General features: G+C 45.4%; 1 protein-coding gene across 4 annotated transcripts in view; it reads right to left on the reverse strand.

The window, feature by feature from the left end:
* Window positions 1-519: 519 nt before the first annotated feature.
* KANSL1 (KAT8 regulatory NSL complex subunit 1) overlaps window positions 520-21,401 on the reverse strand; it is a 176,348-nt gene continuing 155,466 nt past the window's right edge. For 3 of the 4 annotated variants that reach the window (XM_042914893.1, XM_042914895.1, XM_042914892.1), the window contains 9 exons: window positions 14,318-14,489; window positions 8,092-8,274; window positions 7,408-7,596; window positions 6,927-7,075; window positions 3,311-3,432; window positions 2,663-2,720; window positions 2,307-2,419; window positions 1,178-1,430; window positions 520-807 (listed from right to left, as the gene is read on the reverse strand). In XM_042914893.1, coding sequence (XP_042770827.1) covers window positions 580-807; window positions 1,178-1,430; window positions 2,307-2,419; window positions 2,663-2,720; window positions 3,311-3,432; window positions 6,927-7,075; window positions 7,408-7,596; window positions 8,092-8,274; window positions 14,318-14,489 — 1,467 coding nt within the window. In that variant the 3' untranslated portion in view covers window positions 520-579. The remainder of the gene's footprint in view (window positions 808-1,177; window positions 1,431-2,306; window positions 2,420-2,662; window positions 2,721-3,310; window positions 3,433-6,926; window positions 7,076-7,407; window positions 7,597-8,091; window positions 8,275-14,317; window positions 14,490-21,401) is intronic. The other variant, XM_042914896.1, reaches the window with a different exon arrangement.

Raw genomic sequence — 21,401 nt, forward strand, 5'->3', positions numbered from 1 at the left:
GGTTATGGCCAAGAGGCTCTGGTGGGTGCGGGGGTGCCCCAGCACAGATGGCCAAGGGGGACCCGGCCAGGAGGGCCAGAGCTGGGCCGGGCCGCCGATGGGAGGAGAGGAGAGGAGAAAGGGTGAGAGTCCAGAGCGTGCTGTTCTCCCCCTACCCCGACCTCAGGCGGCAACGCTGAGCGGGGAGCCTGCCATTCCCTCTGCCCACGTGGCTGTCCCACCCTGTCCACAGGTGCGGGGCGGGGGCGGGAGGGGGGGGGGGCGGTCACCTAACATCGCTAAGTCCAGTGATTCAACAGTGCGGAGGATGTGCCAGGACCAGGCCAGCAGGGTCTTATCCTGAACTTCTGTTTGCCAACTGGAGGAAGTGCTCAGGTGTGTGACAACAAAACATGGAAACCAAAACCAAACAAAACAAAAATCAAAACAAAACAAAAATACCAAAGTAGAATCTAAATTCCTTAAATTCACTAAAAACCGTGAAAATTTCCGGCATATGATGTTTGAATATCAAACGCAGAGATTTCTGAAGCTTTAATGCCAATAGTTAGTGAGTCTGTTTAGATTCTCGTATCCCGCTCATCTGTGAGTTGGACGCTGAGCTGTGACTGCTGTCGCCAAATGCCGACTCTTGAGGGGGACAGCGGGGGGCGAGGTGGGGGCCACCTCTGCCTCTCGGCCAGTCTTGCCGCCTGAGGTGCGCCGAGTACAGCGGGCCGCCCGCTCCTGTGCATCCAGTTGCTCCTCACACTCCGTCTGGGGACTGTAGGCCAAGGGGAAGGTTCGCCGTTCCCACGGCTGGACGGACTGTGGGGAGACAAACCGCCACGGTGAGAAGCCGGTTCCACACTACGTTCCGCCCCAAGGCCCTGGCCCGAGACGCGTGGATTCAAGCCCGTGACCCATCTCCAGACTTCCCGGAGCGGTCCAGGAAGAGCCCTCACAGAGCAGGCGGTTCCACGGCACCTTCAGAAGATCAATTTCAAGTGCAGCCCCTTGTCCCCTTTAAAATGGGGAGGGGAGTAAAAAATAAATAAATAAAATAAAATAAAATAAAACGGGGAGGGGAGTCCTATGACGCAGACCCATCTTCAGCAGGGGCTGTCCCCCTCCCCTGCTCTATCCCCCCCCCCCCCCCCCCCCGCCAACCCCCTCGCAAAGGCCGTGTGTCCCTCACCTGTTCATCCAGCCCCAGCTCCGGTGTGGAACAGCGGGTGTCTTCACTGGCCAGGTGTCGTAGAGCATCCCGAGCCACAGGGGTGAGGGGCGCCGAGTGCAGTTCCGGGCTAATGGGGCTCCTCGGGGACTGACCGTGGGAGAACTCCGACAAAGAGTGGCTACTACTGACATCAGGGGAGGCGGGCTGGGGGGTGGAGGGGTTGGCACTGCCCAGCTGAGGGGTCGTCCGGCCATCTGATGACCTGTAAGACCTGTACACCAACGAGTGCAAATCTGAGTGCCTGGGTAATTGGGGATGACGGTCTATCTTGGGCGGATGGGGAGGAGGCATGAAAAGGGCATCCCAACCAGAGGAGCCGAGGTAGATGGACACCCAATGGTTCTTTCCCAGAAACCACACGTCCTCTCGTTTCCTCCCACCACCATGTAGGGGGCGGGGTGGGCGGAGGGGGCACACAGGACAGTCGTAAGAGCCCTGTGTGCCCATCATCCCAAGAGAAGGCCGCGGCTGAACAATGCCAGGGGCTACTCTCTGGCACAGTGCCCAGTGAATTCCCAGGAAAGGGAAATCAGTCTAGACTTTGAAAACTGTAGTCAAGGGAAAAAAGGCAAAAACAAGAGCCCTAAATCTTTCTACCTGAGAATCCTGAGGGCTTCTGTCACTGTTTACAATAAATGGAGACAGGATGGGTCAGTTCTTTCATGCACGACCACCACCCCCCATTCCACCGTCCTAAGGAAGGTTACCCTGGGTGAGGCCTCCAAAGCTCCTCTGGTTAAGTCACCACGACCCGCAAATGGCCTCCTCATGCCACAGACACTACACTTGATCTTAGCCAAAAGGCCGAGAAGCGATCCTAATGCCACAGACAGCTGGCGCCCGGAGCCCAGGAGAGCATGAAAGTTTGCCACAACTGGACAGTCGTCCGGCACTCAGCAAGGACCCAGCCACGGGACCACGTGCCCTCTCAGTTCCACCAAACACCAGGAACTTCTGCGCTCAGGGCCACTGCCAGTGGAGGAGTATGCAGAGCGCCTGTGGGGCAGTGGCAGTTCCACAGACACAGCGGCCAACTCCCTGCCCACCCTCCCTTCACAGGCCTGGCCGCCTGAGCCTGCCCCGTCACCTGCTGCCCCGCCGCTGGGGTGGCACACTCGTGGTCCACAGCCACCGAGCCCTCTCCATCTCCTCACACTTGGCATGTAGGGCGGCGAAGGCTGCATCAGATAGATCCTCGACCTGCGAGAGAAAAGCTTCACTGATCCCCTCTCCCCTCCAGGAAGCCGAGTTTAAGTATGGGTGGATCAATTCTAGAACAAGCCCCAGCCCTTACTAGGCTCTTCCCCATCCGGACAGGAATGCAATGAGCTTGCAGTTGACACCCATGGGTCTTGAGGCACTTGGGATGTGTGCACCCGTGTGTGTGTGTGTGTGTGTGTGTGCGCGCGCGCATCTCCTAACAGAAAACGACCATGCTGTTACCTCTTCATTCTCCTCGTCAGGACTCCCCTTCAGAGACCGAAGATCGACCTCCCGCCAGCTGCAAAATCAAGAAGGGACAATTGTGAGGGCTAGGCAACTGGGGCAGAATTAGTGTGTCTGTGCAAGAACGAGAGCTGGGCGCCTGTGAACAACCCTGCCCTCTCACGGCTCGGCCTTGGTAGCCCCCAAGGCCTCTGAAAGAGGCTCCACACTCCAATGCCCCAACAGGACACAGGCTGGGAGACTGTGACAAACTCAAGCAAAGGGACTGTTTAGAGGGGACCACCGCTATTCAGTCCCAGCTGACTGCCACTCTGTGAGAGTGCCTGTACGGGGCTGCCCAATTTCTGAGTTGTCAACAAAGGCTAGAAACAAAGATTCATATGTGAAATCCTGCTTTGATGCCGACAACGAACTCTTCAGTGCTGTCAAATAAACATAGCTGCAGCCAGTTTGTGGCCTGTGGTCTGGCTGGTGCTCATATAATAGAGAACTGTATATAGAAGCAATTTCACTCCTATCAGGTTAAGACTTTCTCTTAAGGAGAAGGCAAAACCTAAGGCTAGAACCCCAAGGTCTGTGACAAAAAGGGGAAAAGGCCAAGAACAGGAAGAACAGGGAGAGGAGCCAATTATCTAGGCCCCCTACCTGGGGGTAAGGATTTCCTTGTATTGTAGTTTCTCTACACGAGTTGTTGCAGCAACAGACATCGGGATGACAATGTTGTTAATGTCGAATGAGCTCTCTCCCCTTCTCCTCCTCACTGGCTGCTGTAAGACAAAGGTAAGTTTAAAAGGGAGGCGCAATTTTGCAAACAGCAAATCATACACCTAAGACTTCAAACATTATTGGATCACCAGCCCCCAGGCACCTGGTCCTTGGGTGGGGGCCGGCCCTGCAGCAGCCACCGTCTACACCAAGGAGGTGGTCTGCCACTACAAAGTCCTCAGGAGAAACGCAAGGTGGCCCTGAGGAGCACCTCCAGCTCACAAGTCTCACTGGTCACCCTCTTCCTTTATGGGCTCACGTGGAAAAAGACTTCAGCTGAATTTTACAGGGTGGGCATCCTGGGGCCTCGAACCTAGTGCTGAGGTTCTGACTCCTCTGTATTCACCTTTATCCCCTTCCTTTAAAGTCGTCCTTTCTGTTTCCCCCGCTTATCTGTCACTCAGACCCATAGTGGCTCCTAATGCTTAACTGGGCCTAGTGGGGACTCTTCAGGTTAGAAATGCGAGTTCCCTTATCGGGAAAAGACCTCAAAGGACAGGTCCAGCTCAACAGATCCTCTAACCTTGGACATCACGACAGCCCTTCCTCCTCATAGATCTGAACTCTTCAGCTAAGTCTGTACCCACCATCTGCTCAGCCTATGTGGTTTCCCCCTCTTTCTGGCTGTTATTCTTGGGGAAGGGTGGAGAGCTTTCTAGCTCTACCAGTGGAGCTGAATGGAGGAAAATGGAGGAAGAGGACCTGGCTCCACAGTTTCTTGGAGAATGGAGATTTGCTTCTCCAGGAGGCTGAGAAGATCAAACTCTCAGGAAGAAAGAAGACTAACAGGGATCCACTATCAGAGGAGGAGGTGGGCACCCGCAGCAGCCTGGAGGCCAGGGCAGGAGTAAAGCAGGGAGCCGGAAAACCTGGTTTCTTCCATGAAGGAAAAAGTCCACCAGCTGCTTGGGCCCAGATAACAAACACCCCACCCTGAAACAGACACCGGCAGCCGAGAGGGGCCGGAGGCAAACGGCAGGATGCCACACACGCTGCCGTGGTGACAATACAGCTGGAAACACCCGAGAGGCTGCACTCAAACCCAAGCCCCAAGTGTGGTCAGCTCAGAGGGAAGGGGTTAGCGAACAGCAAGATGAGGAAGAAGCTGTTCCCTACAACTAACCCGTCTACTACTCTGTTCCTGGAGAGCGATACAGGATGGATTCATCCCATCATCTCGGGACATTCGGAGAATGTGGTGAAAGGCAGTGTTCTCCGCGCCAGGATTTTGGCTGCGGTCACCTATGATCTCAGGTTACCACGATGTCTTTTCACCTCAACATCCTTCTCTATCAAATGAGAACAAACTGTCATTTGCCTCACAAATTTAGGGTAACTGGTTAACCAGGATGTTCGAAGACTTTTGTAAATCTTGCCTGGCTGAGTTCTGCAGCTAAGGATTAGTGACTTCATGCCCAAAACCCTCTGCCACTGTCCCATCTCTTTTAAAATTACGCATCCCACTACAAGAAGTGTACCTTAAGGAAGCCTCAAGAGATTGTTTTCCCTAAATCTTGGTCAAGAATGAATGTGAAGCTGGTGGAAACAGGTGTGTATATTCCCTGAATCTTGTGGGCCTGTTATTAGTAGCTTCAAGGGAAATAGACGGGAGTGGGCCCAAGACAGCACCCTTGGAGTCTGTCTTGTTATCAGGCTTTCTACTATGAAAAAACAAAAATGGTTCAACAGGCTTGAGTGCCCTCCTCCGCCAGGCACTCACTTGGTCTGACTTAACTACCGTCTCCCGTTTAGAGCCAGTGGTGCAGAACGGGTGATGGGGATGGAAAGCGGTTCCTCAGAAGCAAGAGGGAGGAGTGCGTTACCAGGCAAAAAGGGGGATGCGGGTCTGGGGCCCCTCCTCTATCAAATCAGAATCTTCAGAGATTTCCTTTTTTGACCACTGAGGTGATACTGAGGTATACACCGGCTTTTGGAAAGCACTGCCGTACCTACCCCAGCCCTCCCCGCCCCCAACTTTGTCCAGTGTCGTCTAGCTTCTCTACCTCATTTTCAGGATCTGGCCTACTATTCTTCTTACTACGAATAAATCCATATTCTTTGAAAACATTGGGCAGTGACAGCCTTAAGGGTGAGCACAGATACAAAATGTGTACTCAATAAATAAGAAGAAAAACTGTCAAGTGATCCAGGCCTAAGTTAACATCCTCCAGACACAGGAGGGCTGGCCGGGTGAGTGAACACTGCAGTCCCCCCAAGAACTGGTCAAGAGTTCAAACTTGAGAATCAGAGACAGACTCTCTGTCTTTGAAATCCTCTGGTGGTCTGAGACCCTCTGAAGGATAATGGAGTTCGTGGTTAAGATACCACTTACCTATTTAGACAACACTTGTGGGTGTAGGAGGTGAAGAAGGGAGGAACGAAGAGGTCATTCGGAAAAGATTGTCTGACTTTTAAGAGCAAAGACAGAACAACAGGAGCCCGTTTTGTGGGCTTGGGAGTTTCTTGATGTCCACTCTAAAGGGGATCCAAAGCACCCACACAGGGGACCTCCGCGATGCCTGGCCTCAGGCTTGCACTTAAGAGCTGGCTGAGCGGTCAGACTGCCTCGGTTTGAACTGCATTTGTAAGCCTCACAAGTTGCCTCACTTTATGCAATTTACTTATTAACCTTAGAGAGCCTCAGTTTCCCTGCCTACAAAATGAGAACCCTCAATACCACTTACATCTCAAAGGGCACGATCAGAACCGAATGAGGTAACACAGGTAAAGCAGGCAGAACCGACACAACAAACGTCGTAGTTGCAGCATTTTATTATTACTATCACCATTACTATTGTAACTACCACCTAAAGGGCCCTTCAGCAGGCAGAGAGCAACTACAGGTGCAGGTGTTCCAGGAGGCCCACACCAAGGAATTCAAGTATCAGAAAGCAATCAGCGGGACTGTGTCTGCAACGGCCGTGCGAGCAGCACTCGGGACGGAGCGTGGCGCCAGAAGAGCTGCCCGCCGCCCTGCGCGCACCATAGGAAGGACTGCAGGCAGGGCCCACTGCACCTGTAGTTCTGCTCTGGGGCCTGAGAAGCGAGGCTCTGCCTTCTCCCTCCCTTCCAGGAACCCTAACGTCAGGGCTGGTTCTCAGTGCTCCAGCTCCCCCCCCCCCCCAGCAGAACGAAAACAAGGAAATGAAGTGCCTCCAACGCTCCTAAGTGTCTGTCCTCCATTCCTCCTCTCGTGGGAACTTCTCGGACCCAGAGGATTAGAGCCGCGGCCCGGCGGAGTCTCATCTGAAACCCAGCCCCACAGACCTGGAATAATAGGCCCAGACCGCCTTCAGAGTCTGTCTCAGCATCAAGCTTCCTACTATGAGAAACAACTCAAGGAAAACAGGTCAAATACCACTACTTTGACAAAAAATGGCACATCACGGCGAGCCGAGTTCCCCCCAAATCCCACCTTCTACCTCGTCCTCCAGAGCGAGCCACTCGGTGAACCGTGGCTGCGGAGGGACTGTGCAGCCGAGCCCAAGGTACTTACAGACGTGCTGGCCGTAACCTGTGGGCTAGAGCTGGTGGGTGCCGAGGTGTCCGATGAGGTGGAGAGCTGTCGCACCAGGGGACTGTGCGGTGGATGTTGGGTGGCCGCCAAGTAGTTGGAACTGCTCATGTCCGTGTGATGCTTCAACACTGCAGAAGTCAACAAAAAAGGAATACGTGGCTACCTCAAACGGCTCTACATCCAGCACAAGTTACAAATGCCAGCAATTCATAAAAGCAAAAATGCATTCTAAGCCTAGAGGATAAAAAGGTGAAGCAAACTGGTTGACGGGAGGTAGGGGACCGGGCAGAGGTTGCTGTAGCAGTTAGAAGTGACCTGCACTTAGAAGCAGTAGGGTCCCTCTACTCTGCCTTCCTAGAAAGTGAAGGACAAAGCTGGGGGCAATTGAGAGATGCCCAGGCTGCCCCAGAAAGCCCTGAGCAGATGCAAATGCAGGTAGAGGTGCCGGGCCTGGCCCTACCTTCACTTCTCTCAGATGAATGGTCTCGCAATCTCATTTTGCTGTGGTTTGGGTCGTGCACAGGTGGCGGTGGGTTGAGCAAGCGCTCTGCTTTGGGCGCTGTCACTCGCTCCACCATAGGCACGGCCCCCACATCGTCTAAGTGCTGCCTGTGGGTCCTGTCAGGCCGGGTTTGGTGATGGGACAGCTCTGAAGAGGGGAACAGAAAAAGAGCTGTGAAATCTTCTCTCAATCTTTTCTTATTTGAGTTCCAAGCTCTTGAGTTCTCTCTAGGCCAATGATGGACACTCAGGGCAGCGGGAGAGTCCTCTGGGACCGAAGCTTCTAGCAAACAGCACAATGGCCAGGATAGGCCAGGCAGCCCACAGGGCCCTCAACCAGAGAAATCTGACACCAGCTACAGAAGACAGCCTGCCCACACATGGACCCAATGCCATGCCACTGCTAGCTGTTCCTCGAGCACTCTGGGTCCTGTCCCGAGATGCATGGTGTCTGGAATAGCTTTCAGAGTCCATCTGAGAACATCCGAGACAGGCAGAAGTAGACTGTGAGCTGAATTTGTATCGGTCAGTTGCCTCTCCCAACCCCGACACACTGCCATAGCAAAACAGTAACGTTTATAAAGAATTCTAAAGTAATTCTTTAAGTAACTGGAGGAAGACTCTCTGGTGCCCTGAAACTTACTGGCTGTTGTTAGGAAGGAGTTGACCAACTTGTGCCTGTCTTTACGAGTTGGATCCGGCAGGCTGCCTGGCATGGGTGCTCTGTGCTTAAGTGAAAACTTTTTGGGAGGTTTGATTTTGTCAAAAGGCTTGTTCTGCCACTGAGATTTCAGCATGCTCTGGAAGTGCAGGCTTGTGGGAACATCTGTAAGGAACACGAAACACTGCGGGTTAGTCCAGACACCTGGCCTCTGGGCTCGTCTCAAGAAGAGAGGTGTGCTCACCAGTACCCCTGGCTCTCCAGTGGGCAGGGATCTACAGCACACCCTGCTTTTATGTGCCGAGCGGCACGATGACCCAGTGGGGCAAAAGCACTGTCATACGGAAGGTCTGTTGACCGGAACTTTACTGAAGGTTCTTTTCCTCACAAGCAAGTCACTTTTGCCTTTTATTTTCAAGTTAAATGAACACCCCATCTACACCTTCTGTTACATGGATGGAGTTTTCCTTGTTCACGTACTCTGTGCTAAGTTTGTTAAACTACTGGTGTGAAAGACTGATAAGCATCCCGTTTCTATCCTCCTGGAGACTAAAACATTAAAGCCTGATCCTACCAACACAGTTATTCAGGACATATTCATTCAAGAAAGATTTATTGTCTACTGAGAACTATACCCTCCTTCCTCCCTAGCTCCTCACCTCTCACCTAGGGATGATCTATTTTTTTACCTGATTAGTTAATATTCAGTATCATAAATCTCTTAAGCTTAACTGTGATTTTTTACCATTTTCTGATTCACCATTTCTCATACCTTTCCGTTTTCTTAGTTTCATTTTAAAAATTTTCCTAACAATGGGGCTTTGAGTAATTTCTTTAGAAAAAATATTTCCAGAACTAAAACCATTTTTCTCTCAGACCTTTAAAGCTATTACTTCACTATATTCTAACACCCAGTGTTGCAGACAAGATGGAATCTTATTCTTCCTCAATAGCAGGCAGTCGCTTTTTCTTTTAAGCTTTGCAAAAAAAACCCAAAAAACAAAAAACCTCATTGTGGTATTACACTGACTCTATAGGTCAATTTGGGGAGAAATGCCTTCTGTCTGCCATCAATTCCAAGCCTTTCAAGCCATCAATGTGGTGTATCTATCTATTTAAGTTTTCTTTAATTCTCTCTCAGCAGGGTTTGGCAGTTTTCATTTTAGAGGTCTTATACCTAAGAGTTAATTTAAAATATGTATTTCATTTTGATGTAAGCACCGTTAAGCTCCTTTTTAAAAGACAAAACAGGTTCAGAAAGGTGAATTAACTGTTCAAGGTTACACACTTTAGTATTAGTTAACCAACATTCAAACTTAGGTTTGTATAACCCTAAAGCCCACACTCTTAGCCACGACACCATGAGACTATTCTTTGGCCCAGGGAATGGAGAGATTTAATTCTGAGGTGGAATGTGTTAATAGCAGCCAAACAGATTAGGAAAACTACTGAAGTTTTTAAAGATAATAAGTATTTGCTATACGTCCAAGTAATGAGATACAGTCTGTGAGGACAGTGCTGTCTTCTGAAACTTTTTTGCATAATCATTCTTTCCCACACTTAAAAACTCACCTACTCCAACCGTTAAAAGACACAGATCAGCTTTCAGCAATTTCAAAGTTGGGGAGATCCCAACCAGGCCAAGGACATTGGCTGTCATGGTGTTCCCAGCCCTTCCACTCCTCCCTCAAGCCCCTCAATAAAATGGTTTGATTCCCCCTGCCTTCCCAAAAAAGGTCAAATGTTTAAACAAAAAATTTCCTATTAATAAACGATCAAGAACTGAGTTAAGGTAATAGTGGCAAATATTTTTTACTCTAATTCAGAATGGTTAGGGAAAAGGGTGTGTAGGAAATAAAGCATTGTCTAGAGGCATTCTGAAAGCTGAGCTGAACTGGAATGCATAAAGGCCCCAGAAAGGGGAAAACACTTCCTCTATATCCCAGGACACCCCTTTGTCAACAGAAGAATTGGCAAAGTCTATACGATGGGACAACAAAAGCCTGGTGATTTCATTTTTTCCTTTTACTTTCCCTAGTCATTGCTCTCCCAAACCTGAAAATTAAGCCAGGATAAAAGGAGGTAGGGAAACGAGCAACCTGATTTATAATGCAAACAGCAACAGACTGGAAATAAGCAGGCCTGGAGTCAGGTCCTAATTCCAACACCGAGTTAGAAGGCAAAAACAAGAACCTACCACTTGGCTGCGTTTAGCTTCATCTGTGAGAAGAGGCAGCAGGCCTAGAGCCGGGCAGGTGACATCCCAGCACACATGCTCTAGCTCTCCCCTCCTCTGCTGCAGACAAAAGCTAAACAATCAGAATACTCTTTCCTACTGTATCCCAAGACCTCGGATCCATCTCAAAAAAGGACTTAGTTAAACCCAGAAAACTGCTATGAATCCATTTGAGTAAGCACAGGAGAGGAATTTGTTACCGCTAGACCAGAATGACTACGGGCTTTTTTTGTTTTTGTTTTTTTTTTTTTTCAGTGTTTATTCATTTTTGAGAGAACGCGAGAGAGAGAGAGCAAGCGAGCAAGTGAGCACGTGAGCCAGGGAGGGGCAAAGAGAGAAGGAGACACAGAATCTGAGGCAGGCTCCAGGCTGTCAGCGCAGAGCCCAGTGCAGGGCTCGATCTCAGGAACTGTGAGATCATGACCCGAGCCAAAGTCAGATACTTAACCAACTGAGCCACCCAGGCGCCCCCAGAGTCTCTCAGCTCTTAACGTGTTATGTCAGACACCTCAGTTCCACACCTAATCCCCTTCCCTCACTTAAATGCTCTGAAGTAGAAGCTGCTGCAATGGGAGAATACCAACCTGTGCCCCAGAGTTGAAGTATTAAGCAGAATCCAGAGCAATTTCCCCTATAACCAACCCGACTGCACCGGCAGTTAGGGATAACAACAAACTGCTGGAAGAACTCAGGCTGCTATACTTTGCTAGACGTTTACTGTGTGTTAACTGCTTTCATATAAGAGTGAACAGGAAGTCAGTTAAATCCCCCAGTCAATGAACAAAAATGATCTCTTAGGGATTGATGGTCTTAGTTCATGCTCTAAGTGGTTAAGTAACAACAGCTAGGATCCATGTAAAGCTGAAGCCCTGAAATGGATTAGATATGCAGGACCTGAAAGTGAGCAAGGAAAGGGTATGAAACAGAAGAGAATACAACAGGGACTCATTTGGCCAGAGGACTTCACACATTTTGTACCTGTACAGGTAATTCTTCTGTGATGAAGAGAAGAGGGTGCAGATACTTGATTAGGTCAACAACAACAGGAAAACAGAAGTGTTAAGACAGGAAATAAGAAATAGAAGGAAATGAATACCATTTTAAGCTACTATTTCCTCAGACAAAATAAAGACTTTGACTTTACGCTTGCCAGGGTCTGACATTCCAGGATTCACTTAACTGTTTTGCTCATTACTATCCACCATTTTCTCAAGCACATTTTCTAGGGTTGTTTTGTAATACTCCCTTCCTCCTCCTGCTGGTAAAACTGCGGTAGCCTTGTACACAGAGTCTTAGTAAGCTCTCTCACAACAGCATAGATCATCTGGCCAGCAGGTGGTGCTCTTATGAAGCCCAAACTCAAGTTAACATTCTTTCCTCCAAGGGTTTGTACATCCTCTACATTTCAAGCTAAGGATTAACTGGCTTGATTAAGTGGGGTGACAAGAATTCTATCATCCCTAACCACACTTAATGGGAATGTTGGAGGTGTGGTCAACAAGGGAGACAAGTCTAAAATGAAGAGGTGCAGGTGGTTCCCAACCTAACTACAAAGAAACTGGTGCGGAAACATTAGTAAGACTGCTTGAAAAGCCTGCCATCTCTAAGTAGCTTCTAGACAACAGGCTGTAAAAGGGTGGCCCAGAGGTCAGGTCTGGTGCATGTATGTTTGACCCTCACAGTATTAGGCCGGCTGCTAAGTCTTCACAGTTACTTATTATTCTACACAATGATATACGGGGAATCTTGGAGGTGCTTTCACATAGAATAATGGTGCCCTTTAGAGTTGGGCATATCTGTGGCCCTGAAAACTTTACCATGCTATTTGTTTGGATCAAAGCAAAAATATCCCAACAGGAACAATATTAGAAATGCTAACGGAGTCCCCCAGGTCAACCCACAGAAAGTCTAATTCATCCATAGGCAAATATGTTCACACATCCTCTTTACGGGCTCCTAAGGAGACTTAATGACTATCTCTCTTGTCTAAACTCCAATGTCATGGTTAGGAGTTGTGTGAGACAGGGAGAAAAAGAGATCGAAAAAGCATTTAAAGGCAGGCAGGAAAGCGAAGATGCTAAAGACCAGAGAAAGGTCTTTCTCCCTCAATGCTACCTCCAGTTGCTTGAAATGGGATGGAGTAGGAAGTGTAAGGGCAGCACTCAGATCTATAGATATGAACCAGTCAGAAGGAAAAGAAAGTGTCGAAAGGGAATGGGTTCCTCCAAGTAGAGATGTTGACTGAACAGGAGACATCACGCAATTGAGTACATGTGATTGGGGGATGGGAAGGAAATTCACAACTGTATATGGTAATACTGTTGACAAAGAAAGATCACCATGTTTATAAGCTGGTACGCAGGGAGTATGGAAGAGGCCTAACCGGAACCATAATATAACTATGGACTTCAGGCTTCCTTATTCAAATATGAGACAATACAATTCAGTACTGTGAATCCTGAGACAGTAACCCAAGAAACATTCCTAGGTCTTCCTGGTGGCTGTCTGCAGTTAGAATCTAGAAATGGGCAGAAACCTGATTTCTCTTAATAACCCAGCTAGGAAGAAGCATGTTACATAGTGAAACAAAGGACAGGCAACAGATGACCCAAGTTTGAATTCTAGAACCATCTAAACTCATTAGCCATTTAGTCTGAAAGAGATAAAGTACAACCTTTCTAAGCCTGTTTCTTGATCTCTCAAACTGAAGTTAGCACTTTACAGGATTAGTGTGAGAAGCAGATAAAACTAGTATGAGAAAGGTGCTTTGTAAACCATAAAATGCTACACAAATAAAATCTTCAGTTACACGAGCTATAATCCAAATGCAAGAGAAGGTAAAAGCCAATGACCCTGGAGTCTGAAGTACACAGGAAGACGTGTTAGTGTTTTCTACTCACTGTGTGCTAAAGTTTATTTACTGCTCTACCACTCCTGACCTAAATAAAACCCTGCCTAGCTTGCAAGCCATATGATTCAAGTTTTCTAAACATTTCTACTCTTATTAGAAGTCCTATCGTAACAGGAGTATTAGATCATGCCCTTACAGTCAAGGGAGTTCTGATAACATGGCCTGGAGTAGTTACAGGATTTAGGTAGCCAAAAAATAATTCAGTCATTTGAAGAACACATAAAGAAAAGGGGATTATAGTAAACCAATGTTTGACCAACTATTAAATAGAAGAGGGCATTCTCTAGGATAGCTATCAGTCATGCTTATTTTTAATAAATAAGGTTTTATTGATACACAGTCATGCCCATTTGTTTACATATTGTCAACGCTGCTTTTGTGCTATAGTGGCAGTCATATAGTTGCAACCCAGGCTATACAGAGGAAGTGTGTCCTGCAAAGTCTAAATTATTTAGCACCTGTCCCTTTAAGTAAATGTTTATAAACCATTCATGCTAAACGCTTCTTTTTTTTTCATACCACCAAGTAAATCTTAAAATCCCACACTAATTCTTATTCCTCAGACTCCTATTTCAATTACCCTCCTCTCAAAAACTTGTACGGACTACCTTTGGGTGTTATGAAGGACAGAGTGGGGATAAAAGACGGTTCCTTCTCTTTATGTACACAAACCCTGGAAAGCCAGTCATGTAAGTGCAGTGATACACACAGCCCCAGCAGGAAGACATTCTCTCAAAAGAGTGCTGCCCTTCCTACTTACACCACGGCACACACAGACGATGGACCAGGTTGCTTGTGGCTGGAAGCAACTGTCCTTAGGCCCACCCACAGCCACTTGAAAGGCTGGGGGGAAATCTCTCTCCTGGCAAGGTGCAATCTTTCAGTAGCACATTCTGGCCTGGCAGATCTGCTGCACCCTATTTGCAAAAATTCTAAGGGACTCTGGTGAGTGAAATGGATTCTCTGGATGGCACGCAGGTTGTACCAGGATGTTGGCTGACTTTCTTTCACTTGAATCCTGTAAGTCTCAAGAAAACTTTGTATTCTGTGGCCTTTCTTACCATCTGGAAATGCTAGAACTGGGTGAACACAAGAGTCCAATTGGGAAAGGCGTTCCAACAGAGGGGCTTCGTAGTGAATTTCCGGGGGCACGGTGACGGTGCTGCCTGAGCCACACAGCGCACAGGAGGGGTTCACGTCACAGCCAGAGCGCATTGTGCTGTTCCGGTGAACCTGCGAAAAGCCAAACGAAACACAATTCGTTGTCTGATACAAACCCAGCTCTCACTCATTATCCCAAAGATTCAAAAGACACTTTCTAGATACCTGTATGACACTACTAACAGAAGTTTGATTCGTTTGTTAGAAGATTCCCTTTTTTGCGCCCTAACCTTCAAAGTAATGAACTTGTTTCTTCTTCAATGATGAAACCCAATTATTTGCAGCCCTAAGTGCTCATCTAGGTGCCAAACTTGTGAGCTTAAAGCTACTGGACATGACTTGCTTTCTTCAGCAATTTCATCCACCTAAGGGCCTGAATAACCAATCACACGGTCTCCTGTGCTTTTCACAACTCCTTCTGAAGACTTTAGGTAGTCTCAAACCAAGTGACAAGTTTTCCAGGACTACACAGAACTCATTAGCTACTTTATTTAACCCAACCTAAGACCTACTGTTTTAAAGTCCGTGCCTAAATAATGAAAATAAATTTGGTATGGTGAGTGTTGACACCCAGAGTCTTTGTGTCAGATTATTAAATCCACGGGGACAAAAATTATTTCCATTAAACTTCCTTTGTACACACATGGGTAGGATAAGAAATAACCTCTCCTGCTAAGTCCACAGCGAAATGAAATCTAAATCTTCAAAAGACTTAATTCTGTTTTAAAAAGGCGGGGGTTAAACAATTTTACGCTCTGAGAAAAATTTAGGTCATGCTGAATGCAGGATCCCTAGGCTCTCGTATCAGGGTGAACAACTCCAGCATATGCCAAATCATGATCTATGAAAAGTCATTTGGGCAGCATAGAGTCCTAGAAGAAAAGGACTTGCCTGTGGAACAGCACCATGAGAAGAGATGCTCTGAGCAAGGGTAGCATCAAAATTCTGTTAGCAAAAAGGCTGTAACAACTGTAAGAGCTGCATTTAGGTTCAGGACAAACATCTTTTTTTTTTTTTTTTTTTAATGTTTATTTTTGAGAACGAGAACAAGCAGGGGAGGGGCACAGAGAGAGGGGAAGACAGAGACTCTGAAGCAGGCTCCTCGCTGTCAGCGCAAAGCCCAACACGGGGCTTGAACCCGTGAACCATGAGATCATGACCTGAGCTGAAGTCGATGCTCAACCTACGCAGTCACTCAGGCGTCACTACATAGACATCTCTCGAAAGCTATTTGCCTTTACAGACATGTATAGGAGAAAGATAAATATGAGAACAATGTGGTCTTCATCAACGTTCCCCAACCGCCTCCCCTTCTTGCAACCATGTAGATGGGTGGTATGCAAACAAGGGGCTGTGGGGGCACTTGGGTGGCTCAGTCGGTTGAGCGTCCGACTTCAGCTCAGGTCATTATCTCACGGTTGAGGAGTTTGCGTCCCGCATTGGGCTGTGTGCTGGCAGCTCAGAGTCTGGAGCCTGCTTCAAATTCTGTGTGTGTGTGTGTGTGTGTGTGTCTCTCTCTCTCTCTGCCCCTCCCCCACTCGTGTCTGTCTCTGTCTCAGAAATAAGCATTAAAAAAACTTTTTTAAAAACAACAACAAAAGGGGCTGTGAAGGTCAGACTGGGTAACTTGCACGAAAGTAAAAGAATTCTAATAAGCTGCAGTTGTAGATGCCACTGAAAGGGAATTATACCAACCAAGCATGATACTACTGTGTAGACAACATTAACTGGTACTGTTTTGGGAAAAAATATCCCTTGCACTCTGTTTAATCAGGGTTGGCTTTTGGAAGAGATAAAGAGGTAAAGAGAGAGAATATATGTTGGCAGAGACAAAAACCACACACCACACTGTGGATGAATGGGAGGATTTAGGTAATTAGTTAGGATCTAAAAATTGTACCAAAACTTAAAACAAAAAAGACATGAGAAAAAGATACCAAAATCAAAATAACAAGTCTTAAAATGGAGGTATGTTTTTTTCCCTCATAAACTAACACACAACACCAATTAGCTCTCTATATGAAAAATGAACATTTCATTTTATGGCTACAGTTCACCCTTGAGTCAACCAACAGCTAAAAGGTGAGGTATAGAGTAAAAAGAATATAGCAAGGATAACAAAGTAACACTAAAAGATTAAATCAAAGCTGAAATTGCCAAAAGAGGAAATACATGCTAGAAACAGCAAATTGAAGAGCTGTTCTTTGGGAGCTTTCCTTTTTTTTCCTTCCTAAATCCACCTGAAGGGTGGGGTGGACAGGAACAGACGGATTAACTATAAGACTGGATTAACAAAGAGAAAAAGGAATAAATGCATATGTATAAGAACTCAAAAAAGCACTAGTTAAGTGAAAATCTGGAAACCATGTGTGTATATGTAATATGTGTGCACACTTACGCATTTCTATAATGTTTAAATGTTACATATATTTTTGTATTCCATCTAACAAGGGAATACCATACTCACGCCTATAAAAAGGTAGAGGCTCAGACAAGTGTATTTCCTTGGTGAAGTCTTTAAGAACATTAAAGAAGAGACAATCTTCTATTCAATTAAAATGGTTGATACTGACATAAAGAAATCAGAATTCTATTGTCCTTTGAGAAAAATAAAATTCTAACAAAAATTTGACTCAAGTTTTGTGCACATATGTAATTTAAACATCAATCTCACTTTTGAACGAAAACCTGCAAAGTAAAATATTAATAAACACAAGCTAGAAGTATAAAAAATATCTTTAATACAATTTATTGAAAGATAAACTTTGAACTCTTTTGAAGGACGGTTTGGACAACTTTAAAATTACTTCATTCATGGGAATGCAAGCTGGTGCAACCACTCTGGAAAACAGTATGGACCACTGTGTAAGGGTGAGTACTCTGGACTCTGAAAACACATGGAGGTTCCTCAAAAAACTAAAAATAGAACTACCCTAGGACCCAGCAATTGCACTAGTAGGTATTTATCCAAGGGATATAGGTTTGCTGTTTTGAAGCGGCACATGCACCCCCATGTTTATAGCAGCACTATCAACAACAGCCAAAGTATGGAAAGAGCCCAAATGTCCATCGACGGATGAATGGATAAAGAAGAGGTGGTATATATATACAATGGAGTATTACTCAGCAATCGAAAAGAATGAAATCTTGCCATTTGCAACTACGTGGATGGAACTGGAGGGTATTATGCTAAGTGAAATTAGAAAGACAAAAATCATATGACTTCACTCATATGAGGACTTTAAAAGACAAAACAGATGAACATAAGGGAAGGGAAGCAAATATAATAGAAAAACAGGGAGGAGGACAAAACAGAAGAGACTCACAAATATGGAGAACAAACAGAAGGTTACTGGAGAGGGGGTGGGAGAGGGAATGGGCTAAATGGGTTAAGGGGCACTAAGGAATCTACTCCTGAAATGATTGTTGCACTATATGCTAATTTGGATGTAAATTTAAAAAAATAAAAAATAAAATTACTTCACACATGCTTTGCATAAATGCACAGCTAGAATTTATCCTACAGATACGCTTATTAACTACACAAAGACCCACATTCATAAAGAAATAAGATGCTAAATTATATGCATGAACCTATTTATGTTTTTCTTTTTTTAATCACAATGTATATTTTACAATAAGAAAACAAATTTTAAGGGGCGTCTGAGTGGCTCAGTCAGCTAAGCGTCTGACTTCTGCTCAGGTCATTCTCATGGTTCACGAGTTCAAGCCCCACACTGGCTTCTCTGCTCTCAGTACAGAGCCTGCTTCAGATTCTCTGTGTCCCTGTCTCTCTGCCCCTTCCCTGTTCTCTCTCTCAAAAATAAAATAAACATAAAAAAAAGAGTATTTTAATACTTAAAAAAAAAAAGAGAGAGAGAAATTGAAGAAAACAACAAATATAAATGACCAGGTGGAGATTTCTGAATATCAAGATTATTCAATATTAGTCAACCAATTAACACAATTTTATTCGTGTATGTAACTGCTCACTCAATACCTTCACAGCTATTATATAGGCACCTCAGTTCAAAACTGAGCTCCTACTCTTCCCAATCTTTTGCTGCTCAGTCCTAAATCTTTGGACTCATCCTAAACTCCCTTCTTTTACCAAACCCCATTATCCAATCATGATGTAATCCTATGGTCTCCATCTTCTAAATGTATCCAGAATCCAACTGCTTTATATACCATCTCAATTGCAATCACCCTGATCTAAGCCAGTATCTGTTCTCATATGAATTGTACACTTTTTTTTTTTTTTAATTTTTTTTTTTTCAACGTTTTTTATTTAATTTTGGGACAGAGAGAGACAGAGCATGAACGGGGGAGGGGCAGAGAGAGGGAGACACAGAATCGGAAACAGGCTCCAGGCTCCGAGCCATCAGCCCAGAGCCTGACGCGGGGCTCGAACTCACGGACCGCGAGATCGTGACCTGGCTGAAGTCGGACGCTCAACCGACTGCGCCACCCAGGCGCCCCTGAATTGTACACTTTTAAAAAATGTTTGTTTATTTTAGAGAGAGGGGTGGGGGGCCGAGGGAGAGCAGAAAGGGGTGGAGATATAGAATCCGAAAGCAGGCTCCAGGCTCTGAGTTGTCAGCACAGAGCCTGACGTGGGGCTCAAACTCATGAACCGTGAGATCATGACCGGAGTCAAAGTCTGATGCTTAACCGACTGAGCCACCCAGGCTCCCGTTATATGAATTTCTTAAATAACTTCTAACTGGTCTTTCTGCTTGCCCCTCCTTCCAACTGATCAAAATACAGTAGTAAGTGTAACCTTGGCTTACCAGTCCTCAGCTCAAAATGCTCCAAAGGCTCGTCATTTCATGAGGAATAAGAGCCAAAGTTCTTGCGATGGTGCACACAAAAGCTTTATACCATCTGTCACCTCTACTGCCTCTCTGACCGCATTTCCTTTTGTTTCCCACTTCTCTCCTTGCTCAGTTCCTCTGACTGCTTTGCTGTTTTCTCAATATGGCAGGCAAAATTCTAAATCACAGGCCTTTGCACTTGGCTCTTCTATTAGTTCCACTGTCATTCCTCTCACCTCAGGTCTTCTTAAAAATGGCTGTTATTTAGAAACATGTAAGTGAAAAAAAAAGATTCTATTCTTGATTGTAACAATAAAAAATACTCTGGCTAAGCTTAAAACCTGTAAACACAAAGTTTTTAAATTATTATTTATTTATTTTGAGAGATCACAAGCGGGGGAGGGGCAGAGAGAGGGGGATAGCGGATCTGAAGCAGGCTCCACGCTGACAGGCTGACATCAGCGAGCCCGATGTGGGGCCTGAACGCACGAACTGCTAGATCATGACCTGAGCTGAAGTCGGATGCTCAAACGACTGAACCACTGAGGCGCCCCGTAAACACAAAGCTTAACTTTTACAGCTATTAATAATCTATAAATTAACCTATAATTTTAAACTCAGTAAGGTTTTGGTGGGGAAGGAGAAAGGCAACCAAGAGTTAAATAACCTTAAAAACTGCAACTGAAAGAATATATGCTTAAAGGGAAAAGTCCCCATAGAATTTCTGATAAGCAAAGATAGAGGGGAGTAATTTGCCCTACCACATATTAAAAGTATTTTAAAGTTACAGTAATTAAGATACAGAAAAGTTAAACAAGAGAACTAGACCAAAGAATATATGACAGCTTACTGTGTAGCAAACAGGACTATTTCCAAATGAATTAAAAAAAAGAAAAAGAAAAAAAAAAAAAAAAAAAGGAAAAGATGACCAATGGAAAACTGTGCGTTAAGGACACTTCCACAGTCCAGGGATCACACAAGACTCCTACAGAAAACATGCCTTCCTTAACCCTTGCCCCAGATGAGCTCACTGTGAAAGATTACAAATCATACAAAACAGACTGATGTGATGCAGTCAGCAGATGCAAAAATGGGGAGAATCTGTCCTCAACAAGCTAAAAATGGATTTTCTTAAAAGTAATTTCTGCATCCAACATGGAGTTCCAACTCACAACCCTGAGATCAAGAGCTGAATGCTCTACTGACTGAGCCAGCCAGGTGCCCCTGGAAATGGAATAATTTGAAAGCAATTTTAAAATAAGTATATTAAAGTTGTTCAAAGAGATAAAGGAAGGAATAAACATCATAAAAGAACAGGAAATGATAAAAAAAAAAAAAAAGGATGTTTCTGAAAGTAACCACAAATTCTGAATGAAAAGCACACACTCAAGTAAAAAAACAAAATACAAAAAAATCCAAACTGACAGGTTCGATAGTAAAGTAAATACAGCTGGAGAGAACCTTGATGACTAGGCGGAAGAGTCCCAGAAGACGAGAGAAATAAATCACAACAAGCCAGAGAGATGGAAATGGGAAGTGTACAAAGAAAGAGAGAATGGCAAGATCTACGACAATCTAATAATACAATACCGTATTAAAAAAGAGAGGAAAAGTTTAAAGAAATTAACAATTTTCAAATTTTCAAAACTCAAGACAGACAAGAACAGACAAGAACTGAGAATGAGGGTGTAAGCCAAGACCTTAAGTGGCTAAAAACTAATTCATACATCTAAATATACCCTTAATACTGCAAAACATAAAAACAAAACTGAAAGTAGGGAGTTGGGGAATTTAAATTACTAGAGAGAAGGTACAGATAAACTATAAAAGAAGGACAAACTGACATCAGAATTTTCATCTACAATAATAAATACTGGAAGGAAATGAAGTATCTTCAAACTGCTGAATATAAAAATTTTACATGCAGTTAAACCATCACTCAAGAATAAAGGCAATTTATAACTGTATATATTTACAAATACAGATATGTAGGGGCACATGAGTGGCTTAGTTAAGTGTCCAACTTCCAACTCCAGTCAAGATCTTGCGGTTCGTGGGTTTGAGCCTCACATCAGGCTCTGTGCTGACAGCCTAGAGCCTGGAGGGCGCTTTGTATTCTGTGTCTCCCTCTCTCTTCGCCCCTCCCCCGCTTGCACTAGCTTGCTCT

Source organism: Panthera leo, chromosome E1 (assembly GCF_018350215.1).
Source record: "Panthera leo isolate Ple1 chromosome E1, P.leo_Ple1_pat1.1, whole genome shotgun sequence".
In the NCBI taxonomy this organism is placed as follows: Eukaryota; Metazoa; Chordata; class Mammalia; order Carnivora; family Felidae; genus Panthera; species Panthera leo.